Source organism: Rhea americana, unplaced genomic scaffold (assembly GCF_003343005.1).
Source record: "Rhea americana isolate MKP2758 unplaced genomic scaffold, rheAme1 scaffold_57, whole genome shotgun sequence".
NCBI classification, from domain to species: Eukaryota; Metazoa; Chordata; class Aves; order Rheiformes; family Rheidae; genus Rhea; species Rhea americana.
This window is the reverse complement of record NW_028186723.1, coordinates 2866036-2883508: the sequence shown is the minus strand read 5'-3', so window position 1 is coordinate 2883508 and position 17473 is coordinate 2866036. Positions and strand designations below refer to the sequence as shown.

At 32.3% G+C, this 17473-nt stretch overlaps 1 protein-coding gene across 12 annotated transcripts in view; it reads right to left on the bottom strand.

Moving 5' to 3' along the window:
- Window positions 1-17473, bottom strand: part of ATRNL1 (attractin like 1) — a 515292-nt gene that overhangs the window by 338283 nt on the left and 159536 nt on the right. For all 12 annotated transcript variants that reach the window (XM_085319057.1, XM_085319058.1, XM_085319066.1 and 9 more), the window contains one exon: window positions 4259-4352. In XM_085319057.1, the coding sequence (XP_085175183.1) occupies window positions 4259-4352 (94 nt within the window). The remainder of the gene's footprint in view (window positions 1-4258; window positions 4353-17473) is intronic.

Sequence of the window (17473 nt, the reverse complement as noted above, 5' to 3'; positions counted from 1 at the left end):
GATTCTTGACAGGAATATAAATCTAACCTTCACACTGAACAGCTAGAGTTTGAAATTTTCATGGAAATCCTTATTTTAGAAATCACAGGGTTATAGGTTTGCTGCTGAGAATGCACAACAGCCTATCCAATGAGTGGCAAAAACAATTTCTGTCCAGAGCTATGGAGAGGAGTATTCATACTTTGTCTGTTTCAAGGCCCAGATGATTTATGCTGAATATAGTAAGTAGAATACGTAAGTAAAGCATTCAGCTGATTTAAAATAATCCTCCTGTCTTCTAGATAACAACTATGTACGAACTTTGACAATACATTATGATATGTTCAAAACAGGTTTTGAATGTAAAGATAATTTTTAAGGATAAAATAATTTAGTATTTTGTAAACATAATACATATTTCAGCAAATTAACATTCTTCATATAACATTTACAAATTAGATGGTAGTAGAGCCTGGATTCACTGACTCAGGAATGACCTATTTCTGTTACTCTTCATCTCCTGATATTCTAAGGGAAATAATTCAACTAATATTTGACTGAAATGGATCACTCTCCCAAACTAAGCATCAGAGTACAATGACAAATCCAAAGTAGGATGTTCGATGATACGTACTAAAATTCTAAATGGCTTCTCCACAGACCTTTCTTGCAGTTATCTGCTTTCCTCAGGAAATCCTTAAGTAGTCTTAACAGAATGAGTCTCTAGCACTGATATTTATTCTAGATAGTATCCCAATACATTCAGAACATCTATAACCAAATAACTGGAACTAGTCTCTTTCTAGATGTTTTGTCATAAACTATGTAGTGTGCGTATGCATATTTATTTAAGAACAGTGGCTTCCAAATTACGACCATGCAGAGTTACAAAAGGACTCAGAGCAGAAAGTCAATCTTCATGCAAATATTTGTATCTATAAATTCAATAGATGTGCCACTCACAATGTGAAATGCAATCATGGCCAAAAACAAGTTGAAAATTGCTGCTCTACAGAATTTATTTCATCAAAAAGAAAACATTTGTTATACCAAATGCTTTAATACTACAGCTTGCCTGGATAAGCGTTTGGTTTATGTAAAAATCTAGAAAGAGAAATGTATAACATTACACTAAATCAAGGATTTCCAATCTGTAGCTTCAGTTTTAAGTTTATTTTGGAAAAGTCAAAATTAAAATTTCAATTTTCCCATTTTGTGCAAGTACCTCTTGATCAACGCGGGAAAATCCGCTACCAGTACAACTTGTTCTCTTCTAGTTTACTGAATGTGATAAAAGTGTCCTTTATGGCAGACAAAACACTGGACAGCAAACTGAGTGACTGAGTGTAACTGGGTGAATGCAACAACAGTTTCAAACAAGACCAGAGGAAAAAATATATAGATACAAGAGGAAGACAATGCAATAGCAAAATAAGCATGGGAAATATAGACAAGAGAAGTCGTCCAACAGAGTGTCTAAGGACTGAATGGTAATTGATAGAAGACTGGCATGATGAGCAAAAAAATCTGCTTCTGTCGTTTAATTCTTATGATGTACAGGGAAATAGACTTTTTTTAAAAAAAAAAAAAAAAAAAAGTTCTTTGTAAATAGGCAAAATCGAATCAATATATACCACTACTATCCACTGGTAATCAAACTTCTAGGACTGGTTAAGTGTTTGGGTACCAAAAAAGGAAAAATAACTTATCAGTAAAGACTCAATTTGAAACTTAAAGATAATCTCATTCTTCAGTATTTGTCATGATAAAAATTCATCATTTACTGCTAGTCCTTGCTTCCTATCTCATCCTGAGAGTCAGCAATTAGATAGACAAAAGGTCCCAAGAGATCCTATTGAAACAGCATACCTGTCAGCATATTTTTTGCATGTGAATACAAGAAACAATATACATAGACACAGCACCAGATATTTTTATTGCTTGTCTCTACTTATCAAGCAAGGCCTTAAGGGTGGGATTCAAGCTAGTTCATTAAGCACATCAATGTTTTCCTATTAATGATAAATTTGCATATATATTTAAAAAAGATGTCTCGTGGCAAGCTAATTTAACCCTTTTGGCCTTTTCCTGCTAGAGACGAGTAAGATATATTTATGCCTTTTCTCCAGTTCAAACCTACCTGAAAAGATACTTCTCTTCCATTATTTCTTTGTTTTTCATCTTCCCATTCCTAATGCTCTATCTCAGCTTAAGTTACAAGTTTCTCCACTGACAAGGACTTTTGCTTTTATCTGAAAAGGCAATTCTAGCTGTAGTCCTTGAAGTTTCTAGTCTGGAGATAATATTTAATAACCAATAATGCTGAAGATGCCTTTCTCCAGTAAAAAGCTGCTATGCTTTCATAGCTGGACTCTCTTTTTAAAGAAAGATCCACTTGTATCTCCTGAAACATTTATATCAATCTTACAGCTATCAGAATTGTATCTCAGCACTCTATGAATTGTGTAAGCATCATCTGCCAGTGAAATAAACCAAATACAGTGTCTTTAAGCTAAGAATAAAAGATTTTATTTTGATTCTTCTGAAAGACTTCTAGCCATAGACATAAATGCAAAAATATAGCAGAAACTGACAGAAGAAAACTAATGAATAAATGTAATATTGTAACTGGCACAACATAAACATCAGCCTTTCTAGTAGGTTTCCCAGTATTTTATATTTACAGTGTTAGATATGTAGAAAAAATAAGTTGTGCCATGAACTTGGAACATTAGCAGGAAGTCATAAGATGTCAACCAGATGTCACAAGATGTAGAAATCAGCAACATATATACCTACAGCTAAACTCACCATCGCAGGTCTCCTTTATAATGCAGACAAGTGAATTTTCAGGTGCAATGCACCTGAACTACTGTATGCCTCGGCTTGAAGATGAGATAAATCAAGCCCTGGAAGGACTGACTATATAAACTGGAAATGAGAAGCAAATTCAGCTAATCAGTCATTTTATGAACTTCTGAATTTGTTTGGATGAATCCCACTCTTGGAATTTTATAATAGTAGATAACAATTTTCTAACAACAACAGATATAGTATGGATATCAAATAGAATAAAAAAATGAATCAGTAGATAAAATTATGCAAAGATAGAATGCAATATATTTCATATTCTTAAATATTAGATGATACCTTTTGAGAAAAGGCATTTTTTATTTTCTGTTATTTACAGAGCTCAACGCCTACAGCAAGAGTTATCTAAGAAAAATAAAAACACTGTGATAAGTACACATAACATGGTATTATTTGCTTCTGTTTTGCCCCCAAAACAGAAAATCCTGTAATTTAGGAGTAGGAGACAACAAGGAAGGGAAAGAAGAGAAAGAAAAAAAGAAGGAAATAATCTTTCTGTAAAAGAACGAAAGCTTAATTTCAAATTGGCCTTCTGCATCTATTTTCCTTAAAAAAAAATGCAGATCAATTGCATAAAGTTCTATATTTTAGAATATTAAAAATAGGAATAGAAGGAATCATAAATTAATCTCCCCTGATTAGAATTAATCTCTCTTGATTAGAATTATAGTATCATTTGCTTCTAAGTATTCTCTCTTTAAATTTCTACAATGTATAATTTTTGCAAATTATAATCTATCCAGTCTTTCCTTTGGGAATTTATCCTTTTTGAAGAAAGGAGAATTTGAACCTAGCAAAAAAAAATAGTTAGCATAATTCATATTTTATTTTAGTATGCCTCACAGCCCATATAAAGTTTCATCACTTTTAATATTAAAATACTACTCTAGAATAAGCTACTCTAGTATAAAACAAAATACACTAAGTGTACTTTCCAAGATTACAGGACTACACATTTCTCATTTCAATATTTAATTATGTGGACAAATGTCTCAAACACTATTCACCTTAAAATGTTTCTAAAACTCTAAAAATCTCACTGTTGTAGTTTCTGACCTAAAGTATGTGACAAATATACCAACTTAATTCCCAAATTTGCAGATATTTTTGAAGTTACAATCCTAAAAAGCACATAAAGACAAATACAAGTAATTTTCCAGCTACTTGCTTTTACAGGATATTTCTTAAAGCTGTAGACATTATGAAATGATATTAATATCTATGATGTGATTCTTTAAAACTAAGTAATATTGAACTTTTCTAAGAAATGTAGGAAATACTAGATTCAGCAGTGAAACATCATACAGGTCAACCATATAATCAAAAAAAAAAAAAAAAAACTCAGAAAAAAGGATCATCTACTAGGCATAAATTAAAATAATGTTAGGATAAATTTAAGTGCACTCACAGTTGACATTGGTCTCCTTTGATTCCTTTAGTCGTACAGAAACATTTTCCCGTTTGCATGTGACAAATATTTGCATGACCGCTGCATGTGCAAGCTATAAAATCAAAAGAGAAAGACAAGATTTATTCACTCATATTCCAGTTTATAACTAAAGGAATTTTCATAGATATTATTCCTGTATCCTAAATTCATTACATACACTCACATTTAAAAAATTAATACTTCAATTAAAAGCTTTTTTGAAGTAATTTCACTAACACATTTACTTTATATTCTGTAGAATTAACATATCAGTGGTCTGACTGTGTTGTTAGGGAGATTTCCTCTAAAGATTATCGGCACCTTAAATAGTGGTAGTCTGAGAATATCCATTACAGCCTATCATTTTAAATCAATTTTGCATCTGAAACAGATATACAGAATTATTAACAATACATCTTTCCTCTATAAGGTGAAATCCTGACCAATAGAAAAAAAATGATAAAATTTCATTGGTTTCAAATGCCAATGAAAGAAAGTCAAAGGAACATTGCAGACATTTGGTAAAATATCTAATGTGATTAGAACTCTTACTTTTGACAAAACAGAACAAAAAAAAGCCCTGAAACCATCTGAATGAAGGCTGAGTTAATATCATATTTATGGTCCACAAGAAGAATATCGTGAAGCAAAAAATAGGTATATTGAAAAGCTCCTGAAATTTGAGGTAGAGGGGAATCATGGAAATATCATCATAATCCCACTCCACTGTCTTCCTTTTTAAGCTGAGTGGCATGTTAAACAGTGGTCTGTTCACTGTCTGATTGATTCTCATTTCAAGACAATCCTTCAGGTCTCAAAATTCCTGACTTTTCTTTTCCCTTTTCCTTCCCACAGAGGAGAAGGGTCCTTATTCCCTAGAGGATGGCACAAATACTGGAGCTTGATGAGCCAAAGGAACCTTGGACATAGATATAAAACAAAGTAAAATCAGTAAAAACTGAACTAAAACAAATAAATCAGAAGACAAAGAAAGGTAAGGGGAGAAAAGTTCTGTTGAATAAAGTCCAATGTCAAGATTCTCCCTCATCTCCAGACAGTTGAGGAGGAAATGACAATATATATTGTTTTCTATCCTATGAATCCCACACCATTTGTGAGTTAAAGTAAGAATGTGAACATGAGCAATAACTCAGAGAGAAATCACATATACTAGAAATTTCTATAGAGTATACAGTGTGGTGAGAAGCTTGTAACACCACACACCGAGAGCGGTGAATATGGCTTGTAACAACATGTCTGAAAAACACCTACARTTTCCACAAACAGCTAAATTTTATAATTTTGCTATGATCTTGACACTCTACAGTAAATGTTCATAGAAGTGCTACTCCTCTATAATCAGTTATGCTTTCCTAAATCCATTCATGTTTTCTACATTACTTGAATGACTATTTGGGCACTTCTACCTGCTATATGCTATATAGATACTATGATCTATAAAAAAAATGAAAATACATTTTTAAAGGTGTATAGTATATGAAAAAAAATGGGTTAAAATAAACTATGGCAAATATATGTAGTGTTTGGAAGAGCAAACTATCTCCTTTAGCAGTTTAGCCATGACTTAGATATGCAGTGCACAGAATCACTGATGAAGCCAACTTTTCAGTGCCATTTACCCTTAGGGACACCTAAATCAAAAACAGCACCCATATTTTGCACTGAAGTACACAATATGCTCACTTATGCAGGAGCCCATGGTTGCACTCCTCTTCAATCAAATGGGTGTCTCTTTCCATTTAAATTGCATCATGATTTAGTCACAGCACACGTTCCCTACCTCTAGTTTCAATTTTTACCCTGAAGAATCATTAAATAAAATAAACATCTGATGGAATCTATTTTCCCATGGACACATGTCTAAAGGTTGATCTGTGTGTATACATAAATGCACTCCAATAAAGGGTATATTCACACTTCACTCTCTTGCCAAGAACATTACGAGAGCTGCTCCATCCCACCTACATTTTCATGATATTCACACGACAATTATTTTCCTTAAACTTATATGGTGTTAAGATGAGTACAACGGAGAGAGGAGAAGAAATGAGGCATAGACAAGATTCTCAACCTTGTTTTCTTGTAAATGAAAATGTTAGTTCTGACTAGCTCATTAGTTAATTTTCTTCTATTATAAGATGAACAGCAATTTTTACTGTCATTGATTAAACTCCTAGCACTTTAACTGCTTCCTGGATAACACCTCGAAAAAGGTCATCTTGAGTTAATCAGCTGTACTTATTTAAAAATTCTTTTTCTAGACAAATTTGTTTAACACTGTTAAACACAGGCTTGCAATCTCAGGGTTGCAAGTTTATTTCTGTCTGTGATGGAAAACAGACTCCCATCAAACTGTGGACAAGTATGTGGGCAGTAACTCAAATGAAACACATACAAGCTATCCCCGCTGTTATTGTAACAAATGTGAGCATATGAGATACACAAATGCAATGGCAGAAGCCGCATGGTATTAGTGCATTCAGTGAAAAAATTTGGGGGTATCATTATCTTTGTGCATCTCTGCAAGTTTTTTCCACTGGTCTTTTGAAAAATAAAAAAGAAATTATGACCTTTTAATATGATCTATAACCACTAATAAATAAACTGCAATATAAAGCTACACTTGATTTCAAGGTAAAGTAATTATTAAGTCCAATAGCTACAAATTATAACACTGCTAATAATAATCATACTGAGTTATTAAATAAATTCTTGCTCACAATTCTTAGTGTTTATGTTGAAAATGTCAATGCAGGATAATTATTTACCTGAAAGTCTATATTCTTTTTTTATCAGGAAACAATACTTCAGTTTCAGCTTTCAACCATGAAACTCCTAAATCACAAGGATTCTTGAATATATATTGTATAGAAGCCAATTGCACTGGTTAGTTGAGATAAAAGCTTACAAAATACACATACACACACACACATTTTTAAGATTAAAAAAACAGAAAAGTCCAGTCAGTAAAGTTATACAACACTGTGTTGTACTATTTGTGACTGCTAAACAACATAAATGTGGAACTCAAAATCAATGGACTAAAACCAGCATGCCAAAACTTACATTTCATAGAATCATAGAACTGGTAAGGTTGGAAGACCATCTAGTCCAACCTCCCTGCTCAAGCAGGGTCACCTAGAGCATGGTAGACAGGGTTGCATCCAGGTGGGCCTTGAACATCTCCAGAGAAGGAGACTCCACAACCTCTCTGGGCAACCTGGTCCAGGGCTCCGTCACTCTCTCAGGGAAGAAATTCCCCCTCACGCTCAGGCGGAACTTCCTGTGCTTCAGTTTCTGCCCATTTCAATAGTTCCTTGGGTCTCTGGGCTTCAGTAATGGAAACAGTGGCGGGATCCAAGTCAGGGTGCTGACACCCATTAAAATAGATGAATAATGAGACCATGATCAGATATCCCTAATGCTTATCTCTTATTTGACCATCATTTGGAACACAAGATTTAAATTCTTTGTTACTTCAGTATTTCCAAACTCCTGTTTCTATCTTTCCTTTTTTTAAAAAAATTATTTTCTACAGCTTGTTTTCTGCTCTCTTTTTAAAAATTTACAGTGAATACTTGTTTTTCTTCCAATGGTACTGTAAGTTAATAGTTAAAATAACAGTTAAAAATAGTTAATAATAATAGTTAATAGCTAAAGCAGCTTCTTTCAAAGCCAAATGCTATTAGCAATAAGCCAAATCTTAGAATGTCTTTTAAAACCACATTTTAAAATATCCATTACTTGCAGCTGGTAAAAGTCAGTATAAGGAATGCAATTTGCATTTTCCATTTTTTGTGGTCCCACCGCCTCTACATCCCAACGCATTTCCATCCCCACGAGTTTGTTTTCAAGGAATGATGGTTAGGTTCCAGAAGCAGCAGCAGCCACCAGAGCCTGTATGAATTAACTTTTTTCTCTGTTCCAGAAAGAGCAGTTATCATCTTTAATAATAGTCTGAAGAAATATTTAACAAGATTTTTCTTTGTAAGAACATCCTAATGCTAAAGGAAAGGAAATAAAAGTTACTGTTAAAATGAGAGCTTTACTTAATGCTTTGCATTTCAAATGCTTCACTCTTTTCCTTGCCTTTTTTTTTTTTTTTAAAAAAAAAGTATTTTTATGGAACTCTATGGCAATAAGCAGAGATTTCTAACTCAAAATTGCAGACTTAAACTACTTTAGGTTGGATGGTGGGAGGATCACATTATCTTCTTTGATTTTCTCGGTCTGCTTGTCTCATCTTAATTAACATACCCCTTATTTTGATTTGTACGCTGTATTTTCTTTGACTCTGAATAAAGTTAACTAAGCCATCCCATTGAGATTCTCAGCCAGTAGTTTCTACTACCGCCACACTTAATGATTTCACTACAGTTTTGCCTCTTTTAATTGATTTGCTCGTCTCTCATTTAGTTTCCTTATGCTCCAGTATGGATTTTTTATGATCATGGTTCTTATATGTCTAATCAGGCATAGTGTGAATCTTTTGCCTTGCCATGTCTCTTAAGTGATGTTTTGTTGACAGCAATTCATTCTCTGTCATGATTATGCTTTAAGATGTCTAATTCTTAACATGAATGATTTGATTTGGGAGAGCAGATGAGACACTGACAATGGGTTTAACATAATGAGGATAAAACAGACCTATATAAACAGATCTGCTAAGTGATGATAATTTTATTTTAAATATTCATTAAAAATCGAAATCAAAATCTAGAGGCAAGTTTCTCTTGCCAATACCAATATATCTCTTGATGAATAACTATGTAAAACTTGTACCATAGTACAACATTGCTACCAAAGAGATGTGACTATCTGAAAGGCTACAACAGATTTAGACTACTGTTTTAAGTACATATTCCAGCGTATCATAATGAAATACTTTCCAGAGTTTGTAGTAATACTAATCCTCTCTCACTCATCAGACACTCATCTTCCCTGACACTCATCAGATGCAGAGACTAACTTGAAATCTTGCTTTAACTTCATAACAATTTAATATACAGTCACATTCTAGAAATGTTATTAAATTCTGCTCACATTTTCTACTTCCTCCTATTTTAACTGTAGTTATATTCAATATTCAAAATTCACAGACAAATCTCTGCAAACCAACTGATTAAAATGAAGTATACAGAATTTCTTTTTATCATTAAAAAAAAAAAATGAATCTATCTCCCATAAAGCTACCAATTTTTAACAGTAAGTTAATTCCAGGCAACACGCTTTCAATGATATAATCACACCTCCAGGATATGAGAGGGATTGACAGAATATCATGTCTTCTTTCTCTCCATGGGTTAGGTACTACATCTGTCATTCTTTGTTTCATAATCTACACAGTGCTGAGAGTTTTTAAATTATAAGGCTAAGCTTAAGACTCAAAATAAATGCCAGTTTCATCTGCTGGTTATTTAAAATTTTTAAACAGTTATTTTAAATACTTAGCAACCATTTTACTAATCATTAAATATTTAAAAAAATACAAAAAGCCTACAGCTTACAATAATAAACTTGCTTAAAATATATAATTTTTGGCCTATTTTTCTCGCATTATATTTACCTATTAACTGAAATCGCAACACTAGAGCTTTAAAAGACAAAAAAACACAACACTCTCCCCTCCACCATGACCACTCCTATACACACACATACCCTCCACACACACCCTGGCAATTTCTACTTTATCTCAGGCAAATAGCAGTTCACACTCTTGTTTTGTACAATATGTAGATTATAATTGGAAATGAAAGATTACATGAAAACAACATAATCCAGTAAAGTAAATCTATGCTGCAAAATTACAACTCTGTAAAATTTATTAAATAATAAATCCAAAGCATGATTGTTTCTGAGTTGCTTGCTCAGCAAAAAAAGTTCTTGCTGATGCTGGCAACAAAAGAACACCCACGACTATTTTCATAAAGTACGTATTTTAGACAACTAAATTTAAAAATATTTATTGCTCAACCCCCATCTCCAACATATGGTTTCAAGAAGGAATTTTCTGTCAAATTGAGCTCACTACAAATAATACTTTAACTTAATATGTTCGTTTACTTTGGAGATTATTAAACACCAGGAGCTGTACATGAATAATTCCTTTAAGACATCCTGCAGATTCTTTTTTTTTAAAAGAAAGAGTATGACACTGCTATCAAATACTGAAGTGTACTACTTTGTTAATTATGATAATATGCAAAGCATAAGTTACATAAATAAAAGAAGACACAGTCTTTCTCACTCAGCTAGGTTAAGTAACAAAAAGCAAGTAAAAACATATATTTGCTGTAACACAGAAAGGCTCAAATTCACTGCAAATGTTCACTTCAGCAGTCCATTAATTAGCCTATTCATATAAGAATCGACCTTCTGAGTAAGATTTTCACATTACTGATATTACACAGCAATCTAGTCATTCATTTTCCTAGAAATGTGTATCAGTTGGATACCCCTGATACTCTTTCACTGTTCAATTATTTGTTTAAGAAACACATTAATTCAACCTTTGAGATAAAGTACCGTAAAAGCAAATGTGCCCAAAACACTAATACAATATTGCTTAATTAAGTAGCATTAAAATATAGCTAAAGAATTTCTGCAAAGCAGTAGGCAACAATAACGAGCATTCAAAAAAAAAAAAAAAAGATGGTACAAGGAACAATTCCTCTGGTAAGTACTCCTACATGTAGGGCTATCACTTCAATCACTTCATATTGACATGATTAATATTCATTAATAAGCTGGTCTCATTTGATTGAACATTYGATACCTTAACAGATCCCTCTCTTTCCACCACACATTAACAACATTAAAGTTACAAAATCAAAATCTCATTATAGGGATATACAGAGKTATTTTTGCACTTTATTTCTCTAGGTACAATAGAATGGGAGAGACATTACCAAAAAGGAATAGTACATTTGCTGTAGTAAGTACCATCTTAAATATCAGCTTTTTACACAGGACAACTATATTAATTTATTCTTACTTTTACAGAGACTTCACCTTGTAGCAAATAATATCAGTAATATTCCCAGTCTCAGTTGTATTGCTCTTCATCATCCTGACACGTTTTTAAAGCACTTAGGAGGGAGAAAGGCTATGTAATGCCAATTACATAACTACTACATTCTCAAAACGCATTACTGTTTTACCCCTGAAATGAAGATAGCCAATGAATAACAGCAACACAACTTTTCAGTGTGGTTGTTTTGACTGATGTATATTATTCCACAAGAAAAACAGTTATAACAATTATATTACATGTAATTAATTCTCATCCTTCTTGGTTTATCTTGTCATTTCTCTTTCTTTGGTCTCACATCAATTTTTAAAAATTACATTAAGACCATTAACAGAAGAAAAGCATTCATTTTTATAGACACAGTACTAAGGACTGTGAGCCCTCACACCTGGGAGGTGGAGAGAAAAGGGAGAAGGCTTGGATACGGCTTTTGTATTTATATATGTACGATACGAAATTTAAGATAGCAGGAATTCTGCAATGACCAAAATCCTATATATAAGAGAGAGATATCATTTAAAGCAAGGTCAGCTTTTTCAAAAATTCAGAAATTATTGGATCATTGTTTTCCCAAATCAATACTGTATATAAATCTGTGTTGGACACATGTTCTGGCACATATGCCCGAACACGCAGACATCCATTTCTGTAAAATCAGCCACTGCTCACAGTATGGCCATTTGTTCAATACATGTCAAATTTGTTATCTCAGACTGTAGTGTAGCCTTTCCTCTGGTCTTCTTTGGGGGTTTGGAGGGTAATATGCTGTTTACAGAAATGCTTCTGTCCTGAGCCTATCCCCATTCCAGAAAGAACAACTCATCCAAGCCTGAGCACCATTTCAACTTTTTTCTAGTATTTAAATTCATTGCAACACACAATTTTACCATCTCACCTGACCATGATCTAAGCCTACTGGGGACGCTTAAATATCCAAACAGTTAGGTAACGAGTTTTTTTTGTTTGTTTGTTTGGGTTTTTTTTTAACGAAAAACAATGCTAGGTCACAGTTAAAAAAAACAACAACAATAAAGAAAAAAAAAGATAAACAATCTGGAAATCACAAGTAGTTTCTTTAGATTTTGGACGCAAGAGTTATACACATTCTGGAAGTAGGACACTTATTCTTGAAAATAAACAAACAAACCAAACTGCTAAATACTAATATAACCTAACCTGCTAAATATTTTACCTGGGAAACAAGAGGCATGCTAGTTTTCTATTACAAGAACTAAAATCTACTTTGGTTATAACATAATCTTATTGCAATCTTCTCCATTTAAAGAGTTGCATTTATTCTCAGTTTTTACACTTTGGCAATATAGTCCTGACAATGTTTATATTTCATTATTTCTTCTATTTAAAGTGAACAGTGAACTAATTCTTTTGTAATAATTATATCTCAAGCAGTCATACTAAATGTGTTTTTAATTATCAGCAACTGATATTATAAACACAGCTTTGAAAACCATAATTTTGCTTCATACAAGTAGATAATGAAAATGCAACACAGAAGAATAACACTGAAAAACTATTTTTAATTTTTTCTTAGTCTGAATCAAATAGAATCTTAAGCAATTAAGAGTCTTGCTGTGCATGACCCTTCCATGCCAATAATAAATTAATATATTCTTGACATTACAGTGTAGGATTTTTATGACTTGTTCTAATTCTGGAATAATCTGAATATACAGTATTTTCTACTAAAAATTACAGTAAACCATGCCAAGTCAAAAAATCTCCATGAGAACTCACAAAGTACATCATCACTGGTGTTATTTTTTCCATGCTGATCTGTATGATGAACAGAAACTTCTACATCTTCTACGAACTTATCAACTCAAAAATTCCAGGTGAAATCATTAATCAAAGTACTTTATTTTGGGATAAACATAACGCCTCCTACATATCAGTTTTGCTTTTCATTGTTGCTACTGGTTCTTCTCCCTTGTAAATTAAGTATAATCTGTTATTAAAAAATAAATAACCTTTAAATTCAATTTTGCACTGTGTTGAGCTGGGAGTTTTGTGAGTTCAGGTCAAAAAACTCAACTCTAAATCTAATATGTAGCATACTTCATCTTCAAGCATGCAAGCATTTAGAGAGACATTCCTTTCATATGTTTATCACATGTAAAATATTATTTCTTAAATTACTCCTAGTTGTCTTGTTTGTGAAGAGGCATTTCACATGAAGATGCAAGATACAATCAGAATTGTTTGAAAAAGAAGTAATTTCAGATGCAGTGGGCAGCATCTCTAGGGTGCATGCATAATATAAGATGTATTTAAGGAGACACCAAAGACAGTACATTTTGGATAATTGAATCTTTTTTAAGTTTCCTGAGAAAGAGAGCATAAGCTCTATGGGTCATTTTGAAAATTTTGGCCAAAAATCTTTCATCAAGGCTGCTGTTTTTCCCCCTTTCTCTGAATATGAATCTTTCTAAATTATAACAGAAAAAAAACCTAAAGATTATTATAAGGCAATATAAAAGCAAAACAATTTAAACCACTCAGTAACTACTCCCAGTGGCTTTAAATGTCAGAAAAAAAATTCCAGTCTGAGAGAAAAACAACTAAAATCAACAACTGGTGATTGCAACCATTTGTATGCATTTGGTCATTCAGGATAAAAGCCCAAAGAAGAGAAATGTCTTACACAATTTATCAGACAAAATGTCACAAAAAAATGTAAAAGAGTCAGTAAATCATTTCCCTGTGTTAGCCATTAGGAGGTACGAAATACTACTGATTTTTAATGTATTCATCTGTGGGAGAACTTTTTTCCTTAAATAATAATGCAGTCTGACATTGTAATATATTGAATTTACTGCTCAGAAAATGAAGGCAAAATCTACTGTAATCAAACAAAAATGCCATTACAAAAGACTTTTTTCAAGAATCTTCATTCTACTAGTTGGAAAATATTTTGCAGGATATCTCAAAAGCTATTTTCTTAACAGCCTGCAGGGGGTTTCCAAGACCTGTTATGGAGAGGGATGACCATTTTACTGCAAAATTATTATTGCTTAAATCTTCTCCTGTGTTCCAGTAGCATATTTCATGAACAGGGATTCAAACAGGTTTCTACTTTCCTGTCACCCTGGAAAGTTCTGTTTGTCTCTCCCATCGATGTGTGATCTCTGATCTCATTTAATCTGAAAAGCATATAGCCAAATAATAAAAGAAAAAAATGAACTCTTATGCTGCAAAAATATTTGCACAGCTAGTTTCTATATAGATATCCTAAGTTGGGATTGTTAAATGTAAGGTTTCTTAAAATGGTAATAATTAAAAGAATTGACAAGTCCCAAAACCACTAGTTTTGGTAGAAAAAAAATCTTGGTAATTATTTACATATTATTATGAAAACGTATTTCAGTATCTCTCCTGAAGACCAGATTAGTATTATGTAGGCATATAGACACAGCTGTTACTACAAAACATCACACTTTTTTGCTAATGGAGAAGTTGAAAAAATTTTCCACGCATATATATGTTACACTGTTGTAACTATAATGTGTTAACTTTAAATTTTGATTTTGGGTGGTGTAAATAAGAGGAAATTCTGTCCCTGAGTTTCTTTAGTAATCTCTTCTTTCAATTAATTAAAAGTCTTTGGAAAAGAGGAGCTATTTGTTGTACAACTAGCATTGCTGATTTCCTGACAGAGCTATTAATGTTGTAGGGTTCAGACACATTTGTTTTCGGAACAGTAAAGCCTGCAGCAGACTTTAGTATAATTGAACCAATAGGATTTCTAATGCTTCCCATTTTGCATAAGAAATTCTCCTATGCTGGACTGCTTCAGAACTAATAACTGATTATTTTTCCTTTAGTCTTTTATGACTGGACCACTAAGAAAGTGATTCTTTGCTAAATAATTAAGCTCTTATTAAATGTCTCTTCAACTATTACAATCTGATTGGATCTTTACAAAATATATATACAATTAATTTTTAACTAGATCTGACTAGTTTCAGGCCAGTTTCCAGCCTGGAGATTGAGTTCCACTTGAAACAACTATATTTTAAAGAACAACAAAGGTATACAAATATCACATACTTGATTTTCTCTCCTTCTCCAGTTTAAAAGACCAGGAACACCCTTATATTAACAGGATTATTTCTACCTCCAGAATCACCTCAGGAAAGAACTTAAAGCATCTTTTTAAATTAAGCATATCTTTTATTTTAAGCATGTTAAATTTGTATCTGTGTGTGTGTGCGTGTGTATTTTTGTATAACTAAAGTTTAGAATATCGCCCCCAGATATAACCTCTTCTATACTATATGTATTATGCATCTTCTCTGTTTCAGTTTCAGATCTAATAAAATATCTGGTATTTGTTTCTGAAAGACAAGGCAGCTGAGGGGATAGAAGGAATGAAAGTAATAAATTTGTAATAGGATAAATTTTCTACAGTAATATCAAGTAAGAGAACTTGTTTATATTGAATTTAAACATAAAATTGTAATCACCAATACCCTCAGCTACAGCAAGCAAAAATCTTCAAAAAATAGTAAAAGTTATTGTACTTATAAAATTGTGTAACTGTGTAAAATTAGACTAAGTTATGACTGCCAAAGAAATTGTAGCTTTGCATTCCCAAACTGGTGTTTAAAAAGTAGAATCATACTGACGATTTTCAACATTTATGTAGGATGACTATGTTCTATTTGCATTTAATCCAAGAAAAAAAGACCATAAAACCCCAACATATCAAACAATTCTTAGAAAATTCTTATTTACAGTCAGTTGGTAAACCTTCTGTATAAACACCGACTCTTTGAACAGTAATCCTCAGCTGATACACAGACTAATATTTTCCATGCTTGCTGTTATTAAAATTATATCACTTTGCAGTGAGAATATGCTTTCTGATTTAGTAAGGAAAATAAAAATTAATAAGTCAAACATTAGTTTAATATATGTGTTTTTCAGTGCTTTACAGAAGATCTATAAATGTCTTCTGTAGGCAGTAAAAGTTATCAAAAGTTATCAAAAAGACCAAATAAGCTAAATATCCTCTCAATATCCTATGAAATCGCACAGCCACCAAAATAATTTATCTTCGGCAGTTTAGCATAAGAATGTCATATTCAAAGATTTCTTTTTCCCCTCCCCATAAAATTGTAACCTTGTAAACACAGTTCTACAATGGCATTTTCCTTCAAGTATAACTCCAGCTCCTTTACCTAGGGTTATTTTGTGCCTAAGTAGTTAATAGAATAATAACAATTTTAAAAAAATCTATAAAAAGGTTCCTACTTTTAATTGATTCTTTGCTTTTAATCTAGAATTAATTATGCTAGAAATCATACTTCTTTATAATACAGTTCATCCACAACAAAGCAAAAAAAAAGTTATMTGCATACATAACAATTAATGGTATACTGAAAAGTTTGCTCAGCACTAAATTAACAACTACTTCAGTAGCCCAAAGAAAAAGGGGTCAGTAATTTTTAAAGATACCTTTTTCAACTTCCTCAGTTAACTTTCGGATGCTAATTCACCTCTCTTCTGTTTTAATAGTGAGAGATTTATTTGGAAATCACTTAGATTGGACTGAATATAATTTAAAGTCAAAACTAAACCCGAGTACAGGTATTTTCTTCACTTGGTATACGGACTGTTGAAAATTGTTGAGTAAACAGTATTCACTGAAGAAAACAAAATTTTCTTAAAAAATATTTGGGAAAAAAGGTCTCTTAAAAAGGCTTATTCTCACAACACTCTACAAAAAGCAATACGGAATTTTTTGGAATACTTCATTGTGTTACGATGTCTTTTACTTGTATATCATATGAATTACGCAGCCCTCTTTTACTTAAAACACATTTCAGTGTTTAAGATAACACAGAGCATGTTTATACAAAAATAAAGTATTATATAAAAATTAACAGTGGGTGTCATTATGCTAACTCTAATAAATGAAAAAAATAATAATAAAAAATAAACAACCCCAACTGTAAAATGGCATTTCCTGACAGCCCTCTCGTTTGTTCAGACCTTTGTTATTTGGCTGGATGGGATAAACAAAATCATGCTTTTTGTTGACATGTGAGGTCTTCTTTTCCTCCATAATTTTATATTACGGCATTTTACCATATGTGTATATACATATATATATATATATA